The sequence below is a fragment of the Chenopodium album genome, chromosome 26, assembly GCF_948465745.1.
Source record: "Chenopodium album chromosome 26, dcCheAlbu1.1, whole genome shotgun sequence".
In the NCBI taxonomy this organism is placed as follows: Eukaryota; Viridiplantae; Streptophyta; class Magnoliopsida; order Caryophyllales; family Amaranthaceae; genus Chenopodium; species Chenopodium album.
This window is the reverse complement of record NC_137859.1, coordinates 30,209,482-30,227,724: the sequence shown is the minus strand read 5'-3', so window position 1 is coordinate 30,227,724 and position 18,243 is coordinate 30,209,482. Positions and strand designations below refer to the sequence as shown.

At 34.3% G+C, this 18,243-nt stretch overlaps 1 protein-coding gene across 1 annotated transcript; it reads right to left on the bottom strand.

Annotated features, from left to right (window-relative positions):
- Nucleotides 1-4,336: 4,336 nt before the first annotated feature.
- On the bottom strand, nucleotides 4,337-16,868 carry LOC145618685 (uncharacterized). Its single transcript, XM_081673462.1, has 5 exons — nucleotides 16,522-16,868; nucleotides 11,527-11,627; nucleotides 10,062-10,178; nucleotides 9,847-9,948; nucleotides 4,337-4,676 (listed from the first exon to the last, which is right to left on the bottom strand). Exons 1-5 carry the CDS (start codon nucleotides 16,751-16,753, stop codon nucleotides 4,506-4,508), a joined length of 723 nt encoding a protein of 240 aa, XP_081529588.1. The 5' UTR covers nucleotides 16,754-16,868; the 3' UTR covers nucleotides 4,337-4,505.
- Nucleotides 16,869-18,243: the final 1,375 nt, after the last annotated feature.

Below are 18,243 nucleotides of genomic sequence, written 5' to 3'. Positions count from 1 at the left end.
GAGAGGGTAATATGTAAAGGCAAAAAATGGAAGGGAAAAAAAATGAAAAAAAAAGTGCATGATAAACAAAATAATGTTCCCTTCAGTTCATAATGATCTTTCTATTTACAATCATATGATTATTAAACATGAAATAGAATCCTTTAAATTTGTCTTTAAGTATAAGAAAATAATACATAGGCAAATGAGGTCTGGTTTTACTCATATCGGTGGGTACAATATTAATATTAAATTTTTATAATTTATGCTAATGTGAAATTAAAATAATTAGTGATACAAAAATTAAAATCGAAATACGAAATAGGAAGATTGTTGTAAAACAAATGGTGTAATATAAAGTATTAAAAATAAAATTAAAAAACAAAATAGGTAAGGTGTCCTATAGTATAGTCTATACGGCTATACCTGTTGGCTATAATATCTACATACTACAATAGCTATCCATGTAAATATAGAGGAGAATACTTCCAAAAAAATGAAGTTTATCACATCATATTAGTAGGACATGTTTGGTATTTTGATAAAACAATAAACTGTAGTAATACCCTTTTCAACCAAAATATATTTTTATTATACTTACATTTTGGAAAGAATTAAAGATTTTAATAAGGTGTAAATATTTGATCGCAACTATCTTCAATATATTAGCAAGATTTATGAATTTAAGTTAAAATTTTGGTACTAAAAATAAAACATTAAACTTGTGTTTAAAAAGGTTAATATTAAAAAAAAAAAAATAGCAAAAAAGATAAAGTTTTTTAAATAAAAAAAGTTAAAAAAAAAATAAAAAGGAAACAACCTGATGCAGGTAAAGTTCCACGTGAATACAATTCCAGTGGGACGTGGGGTCTATTTTTCTCACCCACCAAAATTTTATATGCAAACAAACTTGTAGGATATATATGGTATTTTGAAGAAACAATTTACTGTAGCAATGCTCCTTTTCACCAAACCAAGTATTCTCTTTTTAGAATGTTATAGATTTGCAGGCGGAAGCTTCTCCTTGCTTGTGGAGTTAAGGCAGGGAGTTGAAGTTTTCCTTTTTTTTCTTTTTTAGGGGAAGGAAGTCAGATAGGCTTTATCCTTAGGATGCTAAGTCTAATTTTGAGGTTTCCATAGCTTGTTGTTTGATGGAAGTTCTAATTGGAGGATGGAGATCCTTCTCTGGATTCAAGCCGTGGTCCATGTTTTTTTTTTTTTTTTGACAAAAGATACTGTTAAAGAAAAGTAGTATTACAACCTAAACAAACTAAAACAAGAACACATAAACCTACACACACTAGGAAACATTATAGGAAGATCTAAGAGAACAAAATACTGAAAAGGTCTTGCAACAAACCAATAGTTGCGGAGCCCAGACAACCCAGAAAATCAAAGCACATTCAAACTGAGGACCAAGAGAAGTCGAATGAACTGAAATAGTCGAGATGGACTAAGAGCGCAGATCCCAAACCTTGAAGAGAACCTGAGCTGACATTGAAAGCGAAGGGAACTCGTGATGAAAATTATTAGGAGACAGAAGAACTCGAAATATGCACCCTATCGCTGAAGAACGGACCCATGACACCATTCCACTCCTAGTGATCGAAAAGCAAAACTGCATCCTAAGAGTCTGGGAACAAAATCTACAGATTCATATACTTTAACGACTCTATGAGAAACCGTGCATCCAAATGCAGGTTCTCCTCGATCTTGTAACTCTACCAACTAAGAATGCAAGAAAATGGAAGACTTTGCTTAACCCAAACATTAAAGATGGGTAGCCTCCTTCAAGATATTGATTAACAACGATGACTGACTTTGTCATCACCCAAACTAACAACGGGATGATAGCAATTGTCTGAATGCCCTTATCATCCCACAACCTAGCAACAAGACTTGCAAACCACAATCCTCCTACACTCCATATGCAGGGAAACTATCCACCTTCCCCCCTGGAGAATTGCATTAACTACCAGGGGAACACATTTACACCCCGACAAGGCTACTAGTAGGACCACCCACCCGACGAAAAAAGGATTGCATAATCTTACAACCCACAAAACCCACCAACAAGGCTCCAAATACCACGGCAGTACTTTGATAACTTCAAAAACAAGAACTATTCTATGAAACTCTAACTCATGGCCAAGTAGAGAAAGAGAATTATTTAAAACCAACCTATGTTCATCAGACTCGGCTGAAATCCCAAAGTGTCCGTGTCGACACGACACGACATGACGCGGACACGGACACAGAATTCGTGTCAGATTCGGCTATTTGCACTCGGATACTTCAGAGCAAGGGTTGTGTGTGAAATGTTCTTCGACTCCATTGAAACCAGAGAGTGAAAAGAAAAGAGGGGGAAGAGAGAGAGAGAAAGGCAGGAAGAGGAAATGAGTGGGGCTGTCAGAAAGGTGGGGGTAGGGTAATGGGTATAGGACAAATGTCATTTTCATTACCACTTATTTTGCTTTTGACTAGTAACTTTAACCAAAATTACTTTTTTGTGATACATTACCCAATATTTACAGCAGTAAACAATTCTATTTTTTTTTTTTTTTTTGAAACCGGTAAACAATTCATTTTAGAGAAAGTACTAGAAAAATTATAACAATAAATAGTAATCATATAATTTATATTACAAGAATATGATATAAAAATTTAATTTTAAAAATTTTAGAGTATTAAAATATTTTGTAATGTATAATTTTTTTTTGCAAAAAATAAAAGTGTCGTGTCTCCGCACCCGTGTCCAAATATAGGACAGTCCCCGTGTCCTAAAATTTTGGAAATTGACGAATCGGACACTTGGACACGTGTCCGTGTCCGACACACGTACCCGAGTCCATGTAGCATAGAAACCAACAACCCAAGCAACAAAGTATACAACTTATACAAACACAACATAATTAAACTAAAGCAAAGTAAAAAAAACAACAACTAAAAGAAAGCAAGCAAACAACCTAGCGTGAGAACAAAGAAACGAAAACCTGTTAAACCTCAACATCAGCAACCCACCACCAAGAACAATTGCCAACGGCAACGCAAAGAACCCCTCATTGAACCTAACCTCGGATATGCGAGGAAACCCTAATTCACCTTTATTGTCGAGAATTAATTAACGAAATTCATGTCCTTTCGACGGCGGTATTAAGACTAGCCTTTGGTTCTTGATTCGTTGAAGCAAGCCGCAAAACACTCGACGATGAACCCAATTAAATGAAACCACGACCGAAGAGGAACACCTGAATTCTATACCAACCAACCAAAAAAAGAAACGAAAATCAAAGGCTAGAAAGGAAATTGACGGAGGGATGGGCTTGTCGGCGACGGCTAGGCGAACACGCCAGTCGTCGACGAGCAGGGGCTAAGAAAAAGTGGGGCGATGGAGGATAATGATGGGGGTTAGAGAGAGAAAGGGTTGAGAGAAATTTTTATATTTTTTTGTTTCTATTAATGGTATTGTTGAGAGAGAGGTGTGTTTGCTTTACCTATTATGTTTTGTTTGCAGGATGATCCCTTTGATAGAGTTTGTGATGACAAAGTCAGTCATCATTGTTAATCTCTATCTTGACGGAGGCTCTTCATCTTCAATTTTTGGCATAAGCAAAATCCTCCAGTGTCTTGCTCTCTTTTTTGGTGGAGTGGCAAGTAAAGAACCTGCTATTTGGTGCAAGGTTTCTCATGGCAGCCATTAAGATATATAACTCTCACAAATATGTTCCCACACTTCAAGGAAGCATTTGTGATTTTCGATATCCGATGCCTTCGTTCTTCTGGTTAATTGGCAAAACTTATTTGTGGGATTGTTGGCGTGTTGCCCATTTAGTCCATATGTCTTTTCTTTTTCCCGTCTGGTTTGTGATTTGGTTTGATGTGTGGTTTACATAACTATACTTAACTAGAAATCACAAAAGTAAGTGTTTGTGAATATTCTGAATAGCATCAAAAGTCAACTTATTAACTAAAAAGTTATGCAGGAAGTATACTATAGCACAAGATGAACAGGTCGAGACACATAAGAAACCATTCTAAAACAGACTAACATCTGAGAGAGAATGGCTCAGCTTGTAAGAGTTGTAACTGAGATCCAAAACAGAACATTGAACACCCAACTTTACAAGCAACACAAAAAGAGCCTGATTTAGGGAGACAATAAACTCATTCTGGACATTTTGATGCTGACAACCCTGTCAATAACTGCAAACAGACTAATAAAATGAAAAGGCCCAAAGTCAGGGGATAGTAGAGAGTTTGTTAGTTAAAAAACCTCAAAGCATGTTAGTTAACAAACTTATTAAGCTAATGAAAGGCAAATTTGAAAGTAAACAGTCCGTGAATCTTAAACCAGAAATTCAAGTCAATTAATGAGGAATTGAGGAATAATGATTATACAACTGTCGAATGTTAGATTGTAAAGATTACACAAATGTACAGTTTCAGAAATGTATAGATTCTAAGCTTATTTACAGAATTCACAATAGATGAATAGATGCGTTAGACAAACTAAGTCAGCAGTTTATTTACATGTAGTGCCACTGCCAAAATACCTTCTGCACTATCCCTCCACCACTTCTGACAGCAAGATGGAGTGTATCGGAAGCAGGAGGAACACCCCAAAGTAGTGGCACCGCAACAGTCATACTCAGCTTCTCCTGTAATCCACCCTTCGTTGCTTTCTCAGCGACAACAACCTGCACCGTCCAGTTCTTCAGCATACATATGAACTTTTAAAAGCACCAGTATGCATCATATACATGTTTTTATTCTTATTAGCAGGATTACAAACTTCAAACTGTCAACCAATATATTCCATGATGTAAAGTAAAGAGTAGAATTCATCACAATAATAGCATGATTGAAAAACCATTGAAACCAAATCTCACATGGATACTACCATACCACCTCCGTGTTTTTGAATTCCTCAATTACTGTATATAAAAAAGCCAAGGAAAAGTGAAAATGGAGATGTGACTAATTTTGCTTAAAAGAGGAGTTAGAGAGTTCAGGGTTTATTTAATATAATTGGACCCCACAAAGTGGAGTCGTAGACTTGTAGTTGATAAAAAATAAATAAAAATAAATAAATAAATAAAAAATAACTAAAAAAAAAAAAAAGGTTGTCATACAAGGAATAAAGTAAAAGTGGGTAAAACTTAGAAAAATATATTAAAACAGAAAGTGATTAGAACTTAGAAAAACGGAGGGAGTAGATCACATTAAATTGTTAAGAAAATGTTTAAAATAGCATCACAATATACTTAACAAGAAAAAATAAATGTCATTTTTGACATATAATACAAAGTGATAATAATTTTTACACTAAAATGTTATTAATAACTATGTACGTGGATGAAATTTGCTATATTTGGTAACTACATTTTCTATTAACGAAAATATATGCTTCCTCCATTTCTTATTTAGTTGCAACAATTCTATACTCACATTCTCAATGCATGAATTCAATGTTATATTTTTAATCATCAGAGAACAAAAATTATACTCCATTTGTTTCGCATTAATTGCAACACCTTTCGTTTTCATCGGTTTTAATTAATTGCAACATATCCTTATTTGGTAAGGACCCAATATTATTTACTGAGTATTATTTCTCTTCCACTAACCCTAGTTGCACTATTATTTTATTATTTCTCTTTCCCAGCAAACCCACTAACACACCACTTTTTTAAAAAAATTATTATTAATCTCTCACCCATTAACAATCATTTTACCCCTAATAACTACTCTATATATCTATAGTGTATATTAAAAGGCGTTTCGAACCAAGTTTACATGCTATGTGACACTCTACCAGCTTTCTTTATTGGTTATTATTCCACGGCATTGTACATTAAAAAATTTAGAAACATGATTTATATAAGATTCAAAATCTCAAGGGTAATTAATAAAAGAACTTAACCATTGAACTACTTCTTAATATGTTCCTTTAATAGCAAAAAAAATTATTATATGTTAACATAATATACAAAAATTCAATAATAGTAGAATTGAATCAAGAATGTCATGCATAATTATTATAATAAGACATTTGAATCATGAATATCATTCACAATTGTTGTAATATAATACATGTAGTAACTTGGGGCAATATCATTCATAATTCTCGTCAAAAAAAACTTGGGGCATTCGGGCTAAAAATCTAGTTATTAATATTATATTTACACTTTGGTCTCTACCCTTTAATTTTCCAAAAAATTTCTGTAATGCCTACAATTGCAATTAATCAAAAACGGAGGGAGTAATAAGTCGAAATTTTTAAAATGTACTTAAGACGAACGAATATAAGTAAATTCCACAAGGCTAGTAGATAAGTGCATAATCAGTGGCGGAGCCACCTTTGTTCACGGTGAGTCATGTGACCCAGCAAAAAAAAGTCATTAAATATTAAACATTGCATTAAATAACTACAAGTCCTCATTAGTCTAGTGGTTAAGGCCTCACTCCTCTATTTTGAGGTCATTAGATCAAAACCCATCGGCGCAATTCCTTTATTTTTTGCTTTCTTTTTTTTTTTCCCCCTTTTTTGTTTTTTGCTTTTTTTGTTCTTTCTTTTTTTTGCTTTCTTTTTTGGTTCCTTTCCTTGTTCTTTTTTTTTTTTTTTTCTTTTTTTGTTCTTTCTTTGTTTTTGGTGGAGGCATAATATAATTTTGTCAAAGATCATATACTATCTATATGGCTATATATATATATATATATATATATATATATATTTTTGAGCACATATTTTTAATTTATTTATTACTCCCTAATTTTGAGAATGTATTTTTGAACACTTTTTTTTTTTTTTTTTTCCTGAACACGCAGTCTCACTAGGTAACTTGTTGAAATTTATTTTTTAATTTATTACCTTCATCCCTCAAATCTTACATTTTTAGTTCCCATTAGGTAACTATTTAAAGCTCACCATTCTAAATCTTATTGGTAATTTTATTGGTGATTTGTCATTATTCGTCACAAATCCTCCTCCTCTCCCACAAGATATTTTGACAAACTTTTAAATAAATCGAATGTATAATAAAATATTGTACATCTCCAACAAGATTGATAATTTTCATCCGAATTCAAGGTAATAATATAGAGAAGATGAATCTTTATCCTATTTTACAATTTTATCTCTTCAAAACCATAAAAACTAGGTCGTTTTTAGTGTGTAAAAACCCCAATTATTTCTTCCGAGACATACACAACTTAGCCAAAAATTATATAAAGAGCAAGATAGTTCGAGTAAGTCCGTGATTGGGAAATTGGTGTAAAGAAGATAGCCATTGGAAGGAAGCTTAGTCTCGAAATCCAAGGTAGAACAAGAACGAAGGTGAATTGCGGGGTCAAAACCAGGTTTATTCGAGTGTTCTTGCCAGTATATTCTTCTTACTTAAGTTGTTCCATATTACTGTTTATTTGAAGTACTTGGCTAATTTTGAAATACTTTAATTGGATTTTTGGTATTATAATTGATTTCTGATTATATTATTTTTCGATTTAATGGGTATTTGAATTTTACTTGTTCTTCATCATTAAATTTGCAATTTGAAATTGATTGTTACTCCCTATACTTGCTCCATTTCTCCATGCGCGGAGTTTTAGGAGAAATTGGAGAAAGTAATAAATTATAGAGATAGTGGGGTTAGTGGAAGGTAAATTAGAGAGAGAATTTAAAAGTAATAAAATTGGGTCCCACTAGTTAAGATAAATGAATTAAATATTATAATAGTCTTCTAAATAAGGAAATGGAGCACGCATTTAAAAACGGCCGCAAAAGGAAAGTGGAGCAAGTATTTAAAAACGGAGGGAGTATCTTTCATGCTATTAGTTGTGAATTATTGCTATATATATGGTTTGGCTTAGTTTACATCATATAGTAAAGTAGTATCTAATTTTTATCAAGTCTGCGGTTATGGGTTGGTTATAATTATGCAATCTGTTGTGCATTTTCCTGTAATTGATTTTTAAGATCACTTCGGTCAACATCATTAACTCTTCTAACATCATTCCTACTGCTATGTTGTTGAGTGTTTTGTGCCATATTAGAAGTAAGAGTTTTAGCTTGAGATGGTGTTTTATAAACTAAGGCACCCCCACTAGCAGCATCAATCATTCCCCTATCACTAGGCAACAATCCCTCATAGAAATATTGAATTAGGAGTTTGTCACTAATTTGATGTTGTGGGCAAGAAGCGCATAATTTTTTAAAACGTTCCCAATACTCATAAAGTGACTCATTAGCATGTTGCCTAATACCACAAATTTCCTTTTTAATGGATCCAACACGACTTGCGGGGTGCCTTAGTTTATAAAACACCATCTCAAGCTACAACTCTTACATCTAATATGGCACAAAACACTCAATAACATAGCAGTAGGAATGATGTTAGAAGAGTGAATGATGTTGACCTAAGTGGTATTAAAAATCAATTACATAAAAATGCACAACAGATTGCCGCTCTATAGTGTGAAAAAATGATAAAAGGCATATTTTTCTTGATTTAAGAACTTTCAGAGTTTAGGCTTATTATTTATTCTACTTTACAAATAATTCCCTTTGTTTAGCCCTTTTGTGCTTAAATGTCCTATTTTTGGCCTACTTACATTACAAACTTATGGCCTTTTACCCATGTTGTGCTAAATGGAGTATTATTATTATTTGGGTTGTGTTGTAAGTTGTTGAATGAAAAGAAGGAAGGGAAAGAACTTTTTATAGTAGTATAAAAAAAAAAATGTAGAAATATAATGAGCCGGGGAAGGAAAAAAAAAATAAAAAAAAAATAAATAAATAAATTCTGAAAGTTGAAAAAAAAATGCAGAAAGTTACGATCTCGTATGAGAATGCTTTATAAAAAAAAAATAATAAAAAAAAAAAAAGGGTTATCATTTGAGTTTGGAGTATGGTATTGATATTTTAGGAGTTGTAAATGACATTTATATTATCAATGTCATAGTTTTATTTGTTATATGCTCCTTAAGCACAACACTTTTACCGCCACATTTCCAAATACTTTCCTACCCATAATCTTAGCCCCATTACAACTGAATAAAAGTCCTTTTTGATTTTCCATCGCACTGTTAGTCTCCTAACGCTGGATGGTTAGATTTTGTGCAAATCCTCACGAGGGTCATCAAACCGAAGTGAGGCTCTAGGGTGGATTCAAACATAGGGGAAAGAAGCGATAAGATTGACGGGTTATTGAAGGTGCAAAAGTCTTGGTTTGAATCATGATCCATTGTTAATTTTGACATCAAAAAAAATTTTGAAAGAAAATTGAGCTTATACTTGTGTAATATATTATTTCGTTAATTGGTCTGGAATTTCACTTGATTCTAAGTCTGGATGTTGATCGAGGGCGACCAAAGACTACTAGTTTTTTGTTAAATATAAATTACCAAGGATTATCAAAGTAAAATATAAAAATGATGCAAAAGGCTAAGTGTTGTATCTAAATTTAATCAAAGGAAAATGGGAGGAAGTAATTTGTAGCTCGGAAGATCTACATCCAAAAATACCTATTTTTCACATTAGAATTTATGTTTGTTTCGATCCTGAAAGAGAGCTTTTCAAGGAGGAGATAACAGGTTCAAAGCGATTAAATAATTTCTAACAAGACATACTTTAGCTCAAAGGTTACACGAAATTTGTTATGTCTAAAATCTTACTTGGGAATAGACCCCCTTTATTTTTGGTTCTTCTGATGTGGAAGTCTTTGTAAACATATTAAACAGTCATGAAATTCACACCATCAATAGAAGCTGCTCATAGATTAAACATGTGCATCAAAATGTTACAACATGAAACTTTGAATTCAGCGCAGCTAAATTAATAATTAATAGAACAGGTTTACTGGTACAAACCTCTCCACCTTGCTCCAGGACACTGTCCTCAACCACATCACTAAGCATCTCAATTGAACGACAAAAGCCGACGATGCAAAGCCTTCTACCCGTATCAAGCCCCTGACAAATTTAATTACAAAAGCATCATTCAAGTACTACAAAAACTGCATTAAAACATAAACAATATATACGTCAGGGTTCAACAATTAATTGTAGCCATCTACATTCCTCACATTTGTTGCTGCAATATCAAAAAGTGCACCCAGACAAAGGCTTTGGTTTGGATCCATGTAATCGCTCTCCTGAAAGCGCTGATACCTTGGTGGAACTCTCACCTTACCCTGCTTCTTCTGCATTATGAAACCACAATTTTGGCAGCTTAGCAAGTAATAACTAATAATATAACATAGAACTGAAAGAAGACATCAATAAATGGTTATCAGCACATCGTGAACGCAGAAAATAGCAAATTTCAATAGCAACGATGGCCAGAGATATATGCCACGACGACTCCAAATCTGTATTGATATAGAAGACTGTCTTAAGTTTGGTTATTAAGGCATAGATTTTAGTATGTCTGAAAAAGAGGCTCTCTCACAAGTCTGGCTAGCGCAGGGCTATTATGGATGAGAAACAGGTCAAGCCCTAAGAGTGGGCAACCCTTACAATGAAACCAGCAAATATACATGCATGCCACCATCGCTAGTATTCCCCTCTTATGCTTAACTTTTTGCAATATTCACATACTCCACTTTGACCAATGTTGGTGACTTGTACATTTCAATGTGTAGTTTTTGAATATCAACTTTTTATGATTTTTTTTTTTTTTGAATAGAACTTTTTATGATTTATACGTATTGATGATAATTAAAAAATTACATAGGGCAAACTTTTGAATTGGCATACGCACCAAGTCAAATTGGGGGGTGGGGGGGGGGGGGGGGGGCAGGGCACTTAAACAAAACAGATCAACAAGAGCATAATCATATTGAAACATCCCAAGAAGAATTAAATGACAATCATAGTGAAACAAAGAGAGTATATTTGGATACTTCAGTTGAGTACAGATCATAGACATTTTAATTCTGCATCCTCATTCCTCGCACCTTTGGTCTTTTGTGACAAAAGCAACATTTATATTTCTTAATAATGAGTATATAATAAATAAACAATAAGAATTTAAAAGATAAATATAAATCATCTATAGAATTTTCAAGTCACATCTCATGCCAAAAGTAAAAACAATTTTATCATAATCAGATTATGTGATACAAAAAAATATACTTCGTAATATACAGAGTATAGCCAACTATGACTAATTAATGGTGAGTTCCAATAATCGTTGCAATTAATTAATACCCAAAGGGACAATGATAGAGAGAGAGAGAAGTGGAAGTATTACATGCATATCTCATAAAACATATAGTTCACACACACACACACCAAACTTGTATATAAGAAAGTTTCAAGCATAAAAAACCATCAAACATAATGATAAACAATCATTAAATAAGGTTTGTAAGCATAAGCATAAAGCCATTAAGCCCAACATAATATAATCTATTCCAACCCAACCAATTTCTTGCTTACTCTATTAAGCTCATAATAAAATGATCCTCTTGCTACCTAAGTCTATGATTAAATACATCTTTAAACAAGAATATAGGATGAGTAAGTCTTTTCCAAATCAAGGCATACCTCTAATGGAGAAATACGCCGAGGAACCAAAGAACCTCCAAGTTGTATGAGCCCATCTGCAGTGAACATTGTGATTGTGTCCTCACGAACCCACTGAATACCTATACAGCAACTCATTTTTTAACAAAAGTTTAGAAAGTTTCAGAAGTGCTTATATCTGACATATTCTGGCAATAAAGCATTAGACTAAACTACAATAGTACTTACAATGCAAGGTTGAACAGAAAGTGCAATATTCCAAATTGGGAACGTGGTTAAAGTTTAAAAGGATGTCCATCAGACTGCTCAAGGCAAGTAACATTACACTGAGCCATAAAAGCAAGTATACAAAGCTGAAGGAAACTACTTTGTATTAGAAAAAAATAAATAATAAAAAAAAGGGGCTAGTCATCCAATTTGCAGATAATTATGAGACATATCCTTTTACATAAAAGACACTCAAAGCATTATTCACAGTCTATAAAATCATCCCCCCCAGTAAATAAGGGTAATTGTTCTGAACCATAAATCAGTTCAGCTGTAGTATAAAAGATGAAACACCATCATTTGCCCATCAACAGGCTACAACATCAATAAATCAATCAATCAAAGCCTTAATCCCATAAGTGGGGTCGGCTACATGAACCAAAAATGATTATTCCGTATAGTCATCCACAAAAATCTTCCTCCATCCCTTACAATCAAATGCCTCATGCTCATGCGAATCCATATACTTCATATCCTTCCCAATTCCTTCCAACCAAGTCATTAACAGGCTACAACATTAACCTCCAAAATTTATCTTATATAACAGCTCCTTTTCAAGGGCTCCTATTCTGAGATTGTAATAAAAAAGCTAAATGAGAACACCGTTAAAACAAAAAATCGTTTTACATCTGTCAAAACATTCTGATTTTGATATCTGAGACCACAAATTACTTGATAAAGAAGATGAAAATAAAGAATAAACATTTTCACATTCAGTAAACACAATTATATTAACATAGTTGTTGTCTCTGACATATAGCTAATAAAAAACGATCCCAACTATAAGCGGTATTTTCAAATTAATCACAACTGTTGATTAACTTTATATTGCCAACTATTTGGTCTACCTTCTTAAATTAAGCCTTTTTTAAAAACAACCTGTTAAATCACAACCTCTTCCCCTCCCCTCCCCTCCCCAATCCCTTCCCACTACCAAGCCACAAACCCAGCCAAACCCTCTCCATTCCTCTTCATTTCTAGCAAAACTTGCCAACATCTACTTAGATTATGTTCATTTATTATTATTTTATGATGTAATCTTGAAGGTATTCTTGGCCTCTCCCTCTTTTTTCTTCTTTGATTTTTCAATTTTTTATTTAGCTCCCTCGCCACTTACATTAATGCTGTCACCATTCCTGCCAACTTCAACTGTTTTATCATTCCAGAATCATATAAACAAATCATCATCACCTGATCCATAATCATGTAACACCACTGCAAACTGTTGACAAAAGGCTAACATCAATATTCACAATTCTCCAAAACCATCCACCATAATTAAGAAATAGACACAAAAAATAATGAGTAAAAATCAAGGTAATGTTATGGATTTATAGTGCAATTTTGTGAGGAAAGTCTCATGTCAATGTCCATGTTAATGCTTATCCACCACCAAAATTTCACTAGGGCACTTTATAAATAAGAAAAAAAAAAAAAAGAGAGAGAGAGATAGTAGTATTTTTATAGATGATGCACTCTTCAACTTTGTTTTGCGCCATCACACTCTAGATATCTCCATGGTAGGCTGGTAGCTAATTGATAATCCAAACCTCTAACAAAGAAGGAAGCTTATCTAATTTCCTATCAAAGAGAAAACTTTAACAATGTAAGTAAATTGACATCTAACTTTACCTAAAGTCCTAGAAAAATTATTGTCTAACTTTACCTAAACCCCTACAAAATTATTAAAACATTATACATCCTCTGCTTCTTAATACATTCAACAAGTTGACTTTATTACAAACTCAATTTGAAGTCAACTTGTTGCATGTATTGAGACATAGAGGAAGTATAAAGAGGGGAAACTTATATACATTTATAATCCAAAGAGGAAAAAGACATCCAGTGTCATGGCTTATGAACATTACAATCATTGTAACATTCAGTCATTCCACAAGATAACTACACAAAGGCAAGTACAAAAGAGGTGAGGACACAATGTCTATGAGAAGCCTCTCATAATCGGGCTTTGAGAATTGATATGTCATGATCAATTGTACGTTAGTCCAGCTTGCTATGAAAGTGCAACGCAAGGGAAGTTCAATTTAAATTGCTAGGCACTACATAGAGGGTTTATAAATGAAAAAGAATGGAAAGGAGTTACATTGATTTTTAATGGTTGGCTGTAATAATCATAGAGGAATTTTAGTAGGGAAAAGAAAAAAAAAATAAATTAGAATTTATAAGGTTGCTAATTTTTTCCCTTTCCTTTCTACCATTGACTAATAACTAACAACACATTGGATTCTCTTCAATGCCTCCATAACACCAAACACTAGCCGATATAATTACTCTATTTCTTGTATTCATCTTTTCCCTTCCCTTCTATTCCTTTCTATTCCATAACCGAAATTACCAAAAAAGTTGTAAGATGATTAGCTGTATATTTATGCCATTGCACCAAAAAAACAAACAAAAAAAATTTCCTTACCAATGTACTAGACCTCATCCAATGATCATTGATGTTCAACTTTCCAACAAATGACCCAACTTGTACCGCTTTTATAGCTTGTTTAGCCAATGAACTATGTCTAAATCAACCCACTGATCATTCATTTGACTTCACAAACTTGTATACATTTGACTAAGTTCGTCCAAAAACCCATTCAAAGCTGCCCAAGTTAATTCTTCTAATATATTTTATAGCAAAGCTTAAAACCCATCACAGCTTTAAGAAGAGCATCTCTTATGGCAAGCTAATTGTCGAATTAGCTTGCCTTGCCACATAGCATTTATAGCTAATAACTCTTTATTTGATTTGTTCCCCAAGCTACTAGCTTGTTATTAAATTATTTTCCATGTGTCAATAAATAGTTGGCTAGCATTCTCCATCCTTTTGTCCAGCAGATTAGCTTGCACAAGCTAATTTTTGTTTTTAACTCCAAAGATTAAGCTAGTACTAGGAACTTTTAATAATTGCAAGTAAGATTCTAGCTATAACCGTTGGAGTGCTCTTTAATCTAATTCATGTCCATTGTACCCCTTGGACGTATCTAACCCACAGTTTGGAATGCTACAAAACAGAAACGTCAAGGACTTTAGGTTCTCCGTTTTGAAATCCCATTGTTTACGACTTTACGCGCTAATCAAGTCCAATAGAAGCTAAGACCTGTCTAAAACCAGAGTCGTTTCCATGGCACATAATTAGAAAAGATGTTCAACTTTAAAAACTTGTACTATGTATTAATCCTAGGCTAATACATCAAGTAAAGCAGGTTTTTAAGTTGCAAAGCAACCTTATATGTGTTCAAGTGATTAATGCATAGACAAGCCAGCTACAAGCTAAACCTTTAAACTTAAATTTCCAACTTAAACAAGTCCTTTAACTCAATAGAAAGATCAAGCTTTCGCTAAAGCCGGATAAAGCTAAACAACCCTAGAAAGCTGAATATGAGTGTGGTGATACATTGATCACATGATCTGCTCAATCACATCCTTACATTTAACCTACCCTTTGCATTCTACACTCAAAATTTTTTAAGTCCATAACATCTGTAAACTAGTTTAAACACTAGAGTAACTCAAAACTCTATCAAAATCATCGCGAAAAAACCTTGAACCCCAATATTGCACACACCCAAATATCATTAATCCAAACTCAAAAAACCTAAAATTGCTCCCATTAATCTGAACTTTGCCTCGTCCGCCGAAAATAATCCCAACTTTCGTTTATTATCTATTGCACCCAACTTTGGGGGGTATTAATTTTCGTTGCACCCAACGGGTCATCTAACCTGATGTAGCAGGTTACCAAGCCACGTGTAAGCGTATGATTGGCTTAAATTATTTTTTTTTTTTTAAAAAAAAAAAAAACAAAAAAAAAACCCCACAAACCACCCATACCTAGTGGCTGCCACCACACCCCCACCCCCACCCCGCCGGGAAATCACCCCCACCCCCGAAAAACCCCTCCCCTGCTGCCGGAAACCACCGCCCACCCCCGGAAACCCATCCCCCACCCTCGAAACCCACCCCTTCCCTTCCCCCACCCCCGAAAACCCCTCCCCCACCCACGAAATCCCCAGAAAATCACCCACCCCGAAAATTAATTTCCACCGCCCACCCCCGGAAACCCATCCCCCACCCTCGAAAAACCCTGACTGAACCCCTAGCGATGGCTAGGGAGGTCCGATTAGGGTTTTCGAGGGTGGGGGATGGGTTTTAGGTGGTTTTGCGGGAGAGTGGTTGCGGGAGAGGGTGGGGAGGGTGGTTGCGGGAGAGGGAGGGTTTCGGGGAGGGTGGGGGAGAGGGGGTCGGCGGCGGTGATGGTGGTGCTGGTGATGGCGGTGCTGTGATGGTGGTGCTGGTGATGGTGGAGAAGCTAAGGGTGGCTGTTGGGGTTTTTTTTTTTAATTATGTTTTTAATTTTTTTTTCCTATTTTTTTCAACCAATTACATGTTGATACGTGTGCAAAAAAAAAAAAAATCAAAAATGTTTACCTGATTTACCGGTTGCAGGTCATTTGGGTGCAATAGTTTTTAATACCCCCAAAGTTGGGTGCAATAGATAATAAACGAAAGTTGGGATTATTTTCGACGGACGAGGCAAAGTTCAGATGGGAGCAATTTTTCCTATTCCAAAACCTACTAGAGGTAACAAATTTCTAACTTATATTCAAAATTCAAACATAATTAAAGTTGCAGAATCAAAGAAATGCCTATAAATTCCATAAATTCAAATAATCCAATCATATAATTATTAATAAATTTCAAAAAATGAGGCAAATGAATAGTAAATAACTGATTTACCAGAATTGGAATCAATCGACTGAGGGTCCCACGGATACGATCCATAATCAAAGTCAAAAGGATCATCAGAAGAAGCTTTGGCGGTGAATCGGAGAAATCGAGAGGAAATAAGAGGAGGAATGAAGAAGGAGAAAGGTTGATGATGAATGTTAGAAGAGAAGGAAGGAGAGAATTGACGGAAGCTTCGAGAAACGGTTAGTAATGAAGATCCAAGTGCAGAAGTTTCCGCCATTGGAGAATGGAGAGAGAAAGTTAAGAAGAAGAAGAAGAAGAAGAAGAAGAAGAAGAAGAAGAAGGAAGTAAGGAATTTAGAGATGAAGTTTTAGAAGGAAGATATTAAAATAAATAAAAATGGAGAATGTGGTATCTAATTTGGCGATGATGGACGCCACACAAGCAGGAGGGAGGAGGGAAAGGGCACACGTGGGACCAGATGGAGAGAAACTATATGGTCAAAAATAAGATTCACATTAGACTTAAAAGCGTGTTCACTAATCCCTCCATTCCCATTTGTTTTTTACGTTTTTATTTTGGGTGTTTTTATTTATTCTTTACATTTAGGATTTTTTTGTGGGGTTTTCTTGGTCTCTACTAAGTAGAGTCCACTTGGCCTCTACTTACCTACCCTTTTGGAAGTATTCAACTAACCTCTTTGTCTTTTTTTGTTTGGTATTGTTTTTAATGTCGATGGTATACCAACAATAATCAAGTTAAGCTTAGATGGTATTGTTCTTTGATACCTACGAACTCTTAGATGGTATTACTTTTGATACTATCTAATACTTTTTCAATACCAACGAACACCTTACTGGTATTTGCAAACTTATATATAATATAATATCAATTAATGTTTACTTGTTTCTTGATTAATGACTTTTAACGGTACTAGTTATCACAACTCTACTACTTATACACCAAAATAAGTTATTTTAACAGTTTAATAGCCCACCATGCTTCGCAATAATTATTATTTAACTAGAGAGTTTTGACCAATACCTGAACTTAGTCGACAATGGAACCTCCGGCGTTCTAAGCTTCCGGCTTTACCAAGGTAGCTAACCCCAACCCCGTCTTCTTTAGATCAGGCTCAGCACAGATCTATTTCGTTTCCTACCTTAGACCGTAGTCTCTAATTAAACAATCCTTACTGTGTTTATGATGGAATTTAAACAGAAAGATAACTCATTTGATATATAAGGTTCAAGGGGATAACGTTCCCTTCTTGAACGAAACTTTTATTTAAATTGAAAGGATTGCAATACTCATATATTACAACACACACACACACACACACTGAAAACTTAAACAGACATAAGCTGAACTAGAGTTTTCTCTACTTTAAGAGAGATGGAGAACCAATCTGTCTCTTAGGGCATGCTTGGATTGGGGGTAAAACATTAAGGGGGTAATAAAAGTCAAACTTGAAAAAACAAAAGTAATTAGAGGTGTTGTTGTAGGAGACATGGTGCTTACAAATGAAATAAACTAGTTGTGCCATGAGGAAAAGAGAGAGATGGAGGAATTATTACTCTCATAATGAGGGTAATAGTTACCCACCCTCCCCCTAGTGTAACTATTACCCCCAAAATGAGAGTATTGATTCCTCTTTCTTCACCTCACACCATACCATCACTACATAATCTTCTTAAAATCATACCATCATTGTCTCCTTCTTCCCTATTTTCACATTCATTTTGCTTAGTTTGACTTTTATTACCCCCT

Bases quoted from the DNA above. Each gene is read 5' to 3' on its own strand.
- LOC145618685 (XM_081673462.1), bottom strand. From the start codon at position 16,753: ATGGCGGAAACTTCTGCACTTGGATCTTCATTACTAACCGTTTCTCGA. The intron at 9,949-10,061 runs GTGAGGAATGTA...TAAATTTGTCAG, and splicing joins TTGATATTGCAGCAACAAAT to GGGCTTGATACGGGTAGAAG. The intron at 4,677-9,846 runs GTTTGTACCAGT...TGGACGGTGCAG, and splicing joins TCCTGGAGCAAGGTGGAGAG to GTTGTTGTCGCTGAGAAAGC.